The sequence below is a fragment of the Hipposideros armiger genome, unplaced genomic scaffold, assembly GCF_001890085.2.
Source record: "Hipposideros armiger isolate ML-2016 unplaced genomic scaffold, ASM189008v1 scaffold_1488, whole genome shotgun sequence".
NCBI lineage: Eukaryota > Metazoa > Chordata > Mammalia > Chiroptera > Hipposideridae > Hipposideros > Hipposideros armiger.
In genome coordinates, this window is record NW_017732838.1 from 31,785 (window position 1) to 42,122 (window position 10,338).

The window sequence follows — 10,338 nt, forward strand, 5'->3', positions numbered from 1 at the left end:
CAGTGTCACTGGCCCTCATATGTGGGATCCGAACCGGGGCCCTCTGGCGTCCCAAGCCAGTTCTTAACCATCGCGCCACTCGGCCGGCCCCTCTTGACATATTTGAAACTCAGAGTCCTTTCTCCCAAGAACACTGCAGTCCCAGCACCTTCACCCACCAGCATCAGCAGCCTGTCACCCAGGCCCAGGCTTTCCCAGCTTCTCCGGCTTCTGGTCCCCAGCTGCTTTCAGAAACACCACTGCCATTTCCAGAAAGGGGGCCTCCCTTCCCCATGAAGTGTCAGAAACTGGATCCCGGTGGAATCACTGGAGGACTCTCTCACTGTCTCCAAACTCCACCCTCAATCCCCAGATGCTCCCTGGATCCTGGGATGTCTAAAGCCCTCTCAATCACTGAGCACCTCCCTCTCTGCTCAGTCCCTGAATGTTTGTCTGCTTCCAGGTTCCCTCCGGGCTTGAAAGCAAGATCTTCCCTGTGCTGTCCTGGAATCTGGTCCTGGACCCAATGCCCCACCTCATGGAGTGCTCCCCATCTGAGTTCTCCCCATTAGCCAAAACACTCCCACTCTTTTTTCTAAATTAATGTATAATTGCCGTATAAAATTATATTAGCTTCAGGTGTAAAACATAATGATTAAATATGTTGCAAAATGATTACCACAGTAAATCTAGTTAACATCTGTCACCACATATGAAATCTGACAATTATGTTCGTGAACCTTTTGCAATGATATTGCTAACCTTTTTTGATACCAGGGGGATTATGCATTATGAATTTGTACCAACTGGGCAAACAGTTAACCAAGTTTACTATTTGGAAGTGATGAAAAGTCTGCGTGAAAAAGACGAAATCAAACTGAACTTTTCGCCAACAATTCACGGCTCTTGCATCACGACAATGCACCAGCTCACACAGCACTGTCTGAGGGAGTTTTCAGCCAGTAAACAAATAACTGTATTGAAACACCCTCCCTACTCACCTGATCTGGCCCCTGTTGACTTCTTTCTTTACCTGAAGATAAAGGAAATATTGAAAGGAAGACATTTTGATGACATTCAGAACATCAAGGGTAAAATGATGACAGTTCTGATGGCCTTTCCAGAAAAAGAGTTCCAAAATTGCTTTGAAGGGTGGGCTGAGCACTGGAGTCAGTGCATAGTTTCTTAAGGGGAGTACTTAGAAGGTGACTGTGGTGATATTAAATAAGGTATGTAGCACTTTGTCCAGGATGAGTTCGCGAACTTAATTGTCAGACCTAGTATAATTACAAAAAATGTTTTCTTGTGATGAGACCTTTTAAGATTTATTTTCTTAGCAACTTTCCAATACATAGGGAGTATTTTTAACTATAGTCACCATGGTGTACATTACATCCCCATTGCTTATTTATTTTATAAGTGGAAATTTATACCTTTTGACCCCCTTCACCCATTTGCCAACCCTCCTCCACCTCTGGCAATCACGAATCTGTTCTCTGTATCTATGACCAAAGTTTCTGTTTTTGTTTTAGCTTCCACATATGTGAAAGAACTTTGTATATGTTTTTCTCTAACTTATTTCACTTGAAATAATGCCCTCAAAGTCCTTCCATGTTGTCGCAAATGAAAAATTATCATTCTCTTTATGGATGAATAATATTCCACTGTATGTATAATCCACATTTTCTTTTTCTATTTATGCATTGATGGTTACTTAGGTTGTCTCCATGTCTTAGCTGATCCAGACCATTCTTAACCTGGATTTACACTGGAGTCTACGAGGTCAGACTCTTCAAAGCCCTGGTTTCCAGTGAACTCCTTGCCATGAGGAGACTGAGTTGTCCCATCCCCTCAAGATGCTCATTGAAACAGCTGGCAGGTTGGCATATGTGTAAATATTTTTTAAAATAGGCTTTATTTTCTAGACCAGTTTTTGGCTCACAACAATATTGAGCAGAAGATTCATTGATTTCCCATATACCCTTGCCCCCACATGGGCACAACCTCTCCCATTGTGAACATATGTATAAATATTTTAAATATAGTATATAGTGTTAAAAGCCTATAGTTATATCTGGATATTTGAAAATCCCTGGGAATTGCAAATACCAAATTATAGCATGTTGTTTCAGTGTATATAAATGAGATTAAAATAAAGATGCTGAAGAATAGTAAACACCCAATAAAACACTCCATCAGTTGGGGAGGGGCAGTGATGAGATCACGTATGACTAGATTAGGCTGATTGAGTTATCCGGAAGGGAAGTGCTGGAGGGGGACAAAACCCAGCAAAAGGGATCTTCCCCTCAGTGGCCTCCTTCCCCAGTCATCTTGGAAACCTCTCTGTCTCCTGTGTCATTTGTCCAGCTTCAACACATCTGAAAGACTACTGACAGACAGCAAGACAACAGGTTAGTTTCCATTATTTTACCATCAGTTTACCCCTGAGAAATAGAAGAGTGGGAAAAGTCCATAGAGGGCCATTTTAGGTGTTGAAGTGAGTTAGATAAAAGGCAGGACTGGCTGCAGAGGCAGGACTGGCTGTGAAAGATGAAAGGAAGGGCTGGCTGCAGAACAAGAAATCTAAGCCCTTTTTGAAACTTGTCCTTGAAACTTATCACCAGACCCCAAGACAGGATAAATGGTTAATAATCTGGGAGCTGCTGAGACCAGCTGTCACCAGCTAGAACCAACATGGGGAAGGATTTCACCTGGCATGGAGTGACCCTAGGACTCATTATATGCTCATTATAATACATTAGCACGGTAAAAGACACATTCAGCGCCACCACTGTTAGAAATTGAAAGACCATAAAAGGTCACAAAATGGCCCACAGAGACCTTTTGAGAACTCTCCACCTGCACTTCCCAGAAAACCCCTGACTATTCCTCCTGCAAATTTAAATGTACAGCCCCTTAACTTAAAGGCATACCAATAATAGGCTCAAAACACCAGCAGGAGTGCTGCTGCTCTGTCTATGGAGTAGTCTGCTTTTCCTTTTTCCTCCACTTAAATAAACGTATCCTTGCTTTACTTACTTTTCGGCTAGTCCTTGAATTCTTTTCTACACCCTGCAAAGAACCCAATGGTCCAGGCCCCTCCTCTGGGCCTCCCTGGGCAGAGGCATCGCCTAGCCCCCTGCAACAGAAGTAAGGATACTTAATTGTTTAACACTATTTCTTAGCACAGAGCCTGATTAAAAAAATATTTCAAAAATGTTCTTTTTAGACGAAGGTAAAAATTTCTAAGGAATGGTCACCCAGCACCTGATTTGAGTGGGGTGGTGGCTGAGCAGTCATGGAGCCCTGAAGCCTTTCATGAAGGGCTTTTAAAAACTGTAAGTGATTAACTAATTTATCTTTTATTCCAATGTATTCATGAGAACTTATTTCGGGTTATGGAAATTCAGGACCCTGACCCTAAACCAGTAAATAAAACAGAGAAGCACCTCATTTGTGCAGTCTCCAGTCCAACATGGAGGCAAGAATGTTTCTAGCTTAATTTGTGGTTAGGACATGCTTCTTCATTGCTCGATTTTGGTCATTTAAAATGAAGAGCAAAACATACTTTTTGTACATTTTCCAATGTTTGTCCCAAGATTAGGCATAGCATTTCCAGATCATTTCTTCCCTGTTTCTATGGCAAAATTATCTTTTCTTTTTTGTACTATAATCCATTATGATTAATTTTATCTTTTTATGACAGCTTGTGGCAATGTATTCTATTTCTGATTTCAAAGAAATATATTTTCCTGATATATTCTATTTATTTTTCCGCTAGTTCCTATTTATTTTTTTATTAACTAATACCATCTTTTTCTTCCTTTTGTAATATTTTACTTTTATGAATCCAGTTTCTTAGTGAACTTTTCTTATAAATTGTATGTTATAATGTGTCAATTTAGACTAAGCAATTTTCCCTGAACACAGGTTTTGCCCAGGTCCTAAGTTTTGACATAAAGTGCTTTATCTTTTATTTTCTTCTTTATGATTTCCATTTGAATTACATTTCTGATTTTAGGAATTTCATTTCATCCACCCACAGGTGAAGTGCAAGAAATGTGGGGCCTTTGGGCAGAGGGCCAGTAGCAGGATGTGCCCCGTGCAGTTCTGGAGTGGGGCCCTTGCCCCCAGCCCTTGGGCTCCAATAAAAAAGATAACCTGAAGCTCATGAAGGCCCAAGACCTCCAGACTCCAGGGTCCTGTCACAAGTTTGACAGAGACAAAGAACCAAAACAAAGGTGAGGAATATCTCAGGGTCAGTATGATCCCTGGACAATGGAACCTCAGGAGATGGTATCTCCCTCCACTTTTTCTGTGCAGCCATCTCAGGCAGAGACAGGAAAACTCGAGAGAAGTAGACAAGAGCTCTACACATTCCAGGGGTTACCACTCAGCTTGTTCTAGTAATGAGAATCATTGGGATGGGGCAGAGAATATCTTGGGGTGTTGCACATGGTAGGCTGAGAAGCAGTAGAGTCTAAATGAGAATATTGACTGCTGAAACCTCAGTAAAAAAGGGGGCCCTTCCTGGAAGTGGGGAGGCTAGCTCTCTGGTGATGGAAGGAGTTGCCTTTGCAGAGTTCACAGGGGCTTCAATGTCTCCCTCACCCCAAAACAAAGGCTGGGACTGGGCCCCAGGAGAGTGCTTGGTTCCCAGTCACTGGTGCGGATAGGGGCAGGTCAGAGGCATCCTGACCATTTTGATTTTTGACTTGTTCTGCAGGCAAGAAGAGCAGCAGAGAAAAATTCTACCACAGGAATTTCCTATGAGGCCCCGAGAGAAGCAACAGAGGACCTGGCAGGAATCCCCCGAATCAGGTGCCCTGCTCTGGCTCTCTTCTCTATCTGTTTCGCTTCACTTCTGTGCTCCTCAGGTGGGCAAGGTTATGTTAAAACCCAGGCTGGCTTATAGGAGTCATTTCATTTGTGTATTTTTCACATTCCAGTTTACTTGAATTTTTTTTTCTTTTGCTATTTGTGCAGTAGGTCAGCAAATGCTGATGGAGGCATTTCTGTGCACATGTGGTGTTTCCTCTGATGCCATCTATGATGTTGTATCAAGACAAGGCATCTTAAATTTTTGTAAATACTCCCAAATTGCCCTTTAAAAGGATAGTTGCTATTTACGCTCTCCACATTATGTGGGGAAATTTTCTTTTCCCCTTGGTTTCAATGAAAGGCAATATAAAGGAAAGTTTTAATTATCATATCTAATAGGCAAAATACTCATATTGGAATTGTAATCTTTCCCCTGACCACCACTGAGGTGGGTATCTCTGCAAATGTACAATGACAATTTGCATGTTTTTCTGTGAAATAAAATTTGTATGTATTGTCTGTTTAAATTGAGTTGTTTCTCTTTTTCTGCTAATGTAGAGAAATTTCTAGTGTGTATTTATTTTCCCATACTATATTAGTCTGCCATTTTTCCTTTACCGTAAGTTGCTTATTATTTCCACATTTTCTATGATAAGGTTGACTATATTAGTCCTTCACTGAATCCAGTTTGATAATTCTGACTCCTGAGGTGTCTAATATGAGGTTTCTTCTCCCACAGCATCTCACCAGGCCAGTGTCTGTCCAAACGACCAAGAAGACACCTGTGTTCAGCCCTGTTCTCCTAGGTCAGCCACCAGTCAAGACACCTGATGTGAGGTCATCCTGCTCTAAACAGCCTCTTTAGAAAGCACTTGAAGTGAGGTTTGTGGACCAGCCCAAAGATGTGAGATGGACTTTACTGGCTTGCCCCTCTGGAGAACTTCTGCCAGGACTCACTTCTCATTGCCAATTCCATAACCAGTAGGCCTGATGTTTTCTCCTGTCATGTTTCCTGAGCTGTCAAGAATATGTTAGTCCTGGGCCCTGTCTGTAATCCCCAGGTACAAGTCAAACATCCCCACGTGGACTCAAAGCCCCACACACAGCCAGCCACACAAAAGTGTAGTCAGAACTCTAAATTTGGCATAGAGGAATGCGTCGAGAGGTCTTTCCAGGTACCTACCCATCCAGATTTGCCAAAACACACCAAAAGCAAGCAAGGCTTGGCCTCCTCTAACACCCCTCCAGTTAAATTCTCAGTAACCTGGTCTGGGGGTTCTCTTAAATATAACATGAATTACAGGCATTTTGATTACATTTGTATGCATTCTCTCAAAACTACAAAGGTGTGAACATATGACAAAAGTCTTACCACATTCTTTAGGTTTTTGTACGTTTTTTTTCCTGTATGAAATCTCTGATGTACCTTAAGGTTTGACCTTTGGGTAAAACCCTTACCACACAAATTACATTTGTGTGCTTTCTCTCCAGTATGTAATTTCTAATACTTAGTAAGTTTCCAAATAGGGTAAAAGTTTTGCCAACACTTACTACATTTATAAAGTTTTTCTCCAATATGAGTCCTCTCATGAGCCATAAGGTGTGAGCTTTTGCTAAGAGCCTTCCCACAGTCATTATATTTATAAGATTTTTCTCTTGTGTGTGTTCTCTTGTATTATGCAGGTAGCAAAAGATATTTTAAAGTCACCGTTGGAGCTGGCTGAGTGACTGTTAAGAGTTGCCTTAAGAGTGCAAGCTCTGAGCAATAGGGCTGCTGGTTTGATTCCCACATGGGCCAGTGACACTGCGCCTGAGCTGAGCTGTCGCGAAGCTGCCAACAGGACAGGTTGGCTCAGCTAGTGTAACAACAAGATTGTCTGTTTGATGGTGGGCTATGTCCATCCGCAACTAAATTGAACTCTGCACCTTGAGCTGAGCTGCCACCCGGATGGCTCAGTGGATAGAGTGTGCGCTCTTAACAAGGCTGCTGGTTCGACTCCCACATGGGATGGTGGCTACACCCACTTGCAACTAAGATTGAACACAGCACCTCGAGCTTAGAGGCCACGAGCTGCCGACAGGAAGCCAGATGGCGACTGGCACCCTCCACAACGAAGATCGAAGAACAACTTGGCCGGTCCCCTCCCCCAATTCCCCAACGCTGTTCCCCTCCCCCAATTCCCCAATAAAACCTAAAAAAAAAAAAGAAAGAAAAAAAGAAAGAAAACTATCATAGTTTCATTTATAAAAATTTTAAAGGATATTATTCACATAGTGGTGATTATGTAAAAATATATTTATGGCTCTCGAATAGTTTTTAAATTGTTGTGAGGGACAGGATTGGCTCTTCCAGGGGTCGGCAAACTTTTGAGATGGAATGCACCCAAAGAGCCACGTGTGGCTCGCAAGCCCCAGTTTGCTGACCCCTGGAGTGGATTCCACTAGAGAACAGAACCAAGGCGCTGTCCACAATCAGGTTCTTGAATTCAAATTTGTGGACTTTAGCCTGCACCCAGTGAAATAAAGGAAGAGATAATGGTAAAGAAGAAAGTCCCCAAGATTCTGAATGTAGCCTGTAACAAGATTCCTACTGCCAAATCCCTGGCGGCCATCCTGTCAGCTCTCATGGCAGATATCTGTCTTCTGAGCTAGAGGACCTTGTATGGGAATATCAGTTGTAAGCCACATGCATCATGTCAGCTGAAACCCAACGTTCTCCACTTACCAACAGTTCCTACCTGAAATAATGACTTAAAAGTTTTTCTGTCATTTAGAGGCTTCCAAGAATTGAATGTAGAGCCATTAAAAAACACTTCCAAAGTATGAATCACTGCTGTGGAGGCCACACACGTGGTAGTTTCTTTGTTCCTCATAAATTCATGAGGCAGCACTATCGCATGTCTCGAAAAGATGAGGACAACATAGGCACAGAGAGGTTATGGGTTTCATCTAAATTCACTCACTAGTTAGGGGCAGATTGGGATTTGAACCTGGCTGGGGTGGTAACAACGATAGATTATTTAATCCATAATATACTAGTTAGCTGTGATCTTTATATAACTGGATCTAAGTTTAGTTTTCTTTTTGCACCTGGCCACTTCAATTTAGATTGGTGGTATTGTATTTTTAAATGTTGGTAATGACGGTTCCATCAATTTATGAAGACTTATTCTAGATGCAAATATAAACTTTGAATAAAGCGCTAGAGATCTGAATAAATATAGATGCATTGATTGCAGGATAAAACTGCAGGTACCTGCCCCATGACAAGCTGGATTTAGTGAATATGAGAATGGCTCAATATTAGCCCGGCAACAGAAGGACTCAGTTGCTTTATTCTGGAGCAAAAGTACAATGGCTGGAGTCACAGGACTCTGGGACAGGAAACAATTAGAAGTAGTATATGGAAGAAACAAAATTATTACTAACTTCAGATCATATACATATCTGTTTATTAATACCTAAGTTAGGTACAATTATTATCAGGAAAGAAAGATTTGTGTGAAAGATATTAAAATATAAGACACATGCAAAATTGAATGTTAAGGCAAAATTTGTGTATTGTATGAATGACAGATGTTTTCTGAATTGGTATTATAGTATTTAAAAGCAGCAGACTATCATAACCTCTAATGGAAAAGTATAATAAGCCAAAACTAGGGACACGTATCTTACTCAAAATTCCTTACATGGACCTGTCAAAACACTCACTTCAGGGCAGCCGGATGGCTCAGTTGGTTAGAGTGCGTGCTCTTAACAACAAGGTTGGGTTGCCAGTTCGATTCCTGCATGGGATGGTGAATGGCAACTGGGATTGGAGCTGAGCTGCACCCTCCACATCTAGATTGAAGGACAATAACTTGACTTGGAGCCGATGGGTCCTGGAAAAAACAGTTACCCAATAAAATTTTTTAAAAAACAACAAAAAAACCATTCACTTCAACCAAACTGATTCTTACACCTCTCTCCTAGTCTCATTTTGTGTGAGGATAAGAACTCTTTCTGTGGCCCCTTTTGTGAAGTGTGTTTTTCATTTCAGGGACAGTTGACATTCAGGGAAACAGCTATAGAATTCTCTCAGGAGGAGTGGGAATGCCTGGACCCTGCTCAGAGGGCCTTGTACATGGACGTGATGTTGGAGAACTACAGGAAACTGCTCTCCCTGGGCGAGGGTAACTTCCCTCCAATAGTCGGGGTCAGCCCTCGGGTATCTTTTCAGTTTTCTTTGTTTGTCTCCTAGGAACCTAGACATTGCTTGAGAGTGAAGGCCCTGTTTATTAAGAAATTAAAAGCTTCATGGTGTCTAAAGTTTAAACTTGCCCTTTCTCCAGATGATCTACCCATTTCATGATACATTGGGAATTGTTCTAGGGCTTAAGTATGCATAAAACCTTCTGACCAACTTAAAATATCCAATTCCCTTTTTTCTACCCCTGTGTTATTGATTAGGTCGTTCTTGGAAGAGAGCTAGGTATCTGTACATTATACTGTTCCCTATGCATTCAGAGGAGGCAAGCGGTGACTGGAGTTTTGAAATTGTTTCTCAGCTTTACTGAGGTATAATTAACAAATAAAATTGTAATATATTTAAAGTACACAATGTGGTGATTTGATATACATATACATTGTGAATGGATTACCATAATAAAGTTAATTAACATATTTACCTTTTGGGGGGGGCGGGGAGAACACTTAAGTTCTACTCTGTTAGCAAATTTCAATTACAGTATCATCAACTATAAGTACCATGTTATACATTAAATCCTCAGACCTAATCTTATAGCTAAAATTTTGTACCATTTTACCAATCTCTCCCCACTACCCCTACGCCCCAGTTCTGTTTCTAAACCTAATTTCTTCCCTTTTAGATCTCTTCCATTTTTGCCTCACAGCCATACTATAATTCTTATAGTTAAGAATGGAAAAGTATTGGGGCCTACCGGGTGGCTCAGTTGGTTAGAGCAGAAGCTCTGAGCAACAGAGTTACCAGTTCAATTCCCACGTGGGCCAGTGAACTGCGCATCAGCTGGGCTGCCGCTAAGTTGGTAAGAGCGTGTGCTCTTAACAACAAAGTTGCCGGTTCAACTCCCACATGGGATGATGGACTGCAGGCCATCCCCTCACCTCCGCCTTCCTGCAACTATTGGGTTGTCGGAAAAGTCATGACGCATTTTTGCAATGAAAAACATAGGAAAATACGTCATGACTTTTCCGACGACCCAATAGATTGAAAGCAATGACTGAACTTGGAGCTGAGCTTGCGCCCTCCACAACTAAGATTGAAGGACAACAACTTGAATTGGAATTGGAACTGATAGGTCCTGAAAAAACACAATGTTCCCCTTCCCCAATTCTTCAATGCTGTTCCCCTCCCCCAATTCCCCAATAAAATCTTAAAAATAAATAAATACATGAAGACAAATGAACAAATCATAAAAAAATCCCTCAGGGGCTGGCCGAGTGGCTCAGTTGGTTAAGAGCTCGCTCAAGAGTTTGAGCTCTGAGCAACAGCGGTTCGAGTTCCGGCCTGAGCTGAGC

The 10,338-nt window shown here is 41.7% G+C and overlaps 1 protein-coding gene and 1 long non-coding RNA gene across 3 annotated transcripts in view; both read left to right on the forward strand.

Annotated features, from left to right (window-relative positions):
• The first annotated feature begins 1,658 nt into the window (after positions 1-1,658).
• On the forward strand, positions 1,659-6,718 carry LOC109377658 (uncharacterized). Of its 2 annotated transcripts, XR_002122912.1 has the most exons (7): positions 1,659-1,858; positions 2,347-2,390; positions 3,209-3,317; positions 4,025-4,220; positions 4,706-4,800; positions 5,540-5,682; positions 6,484-6,718. It is a non-coding gene; the product is annotated as an uncharacterized LOC109377658 (long non-coding RNA). The 2 variants fall into 2 exon arrangements; XR_002122911.1 differs by having other exon boundaries at positions 1,659-3,317.
• Positions 6,719-7,335: 617 nt separating this feature from the next.
• Positions 7,336-10,338, forward strand: part of LOC109377649 (zinc finger protein 813-like) — a 17,906-nt gene continuing 14,903 nt past the window's right edge. The window contains exons 1-2 of the mRNA XM_019634068.1: positions 7,336-7,428; positions 8,840-8,972. Coding sequence (XP_019489613.1) covers positions 7,336-7,428; positions 8,840-8,972 — 226 coding nt within the window. The remainder of the gene's footprint in view (positions 7,429-8,839; positions 8,973-10,338) is intronic.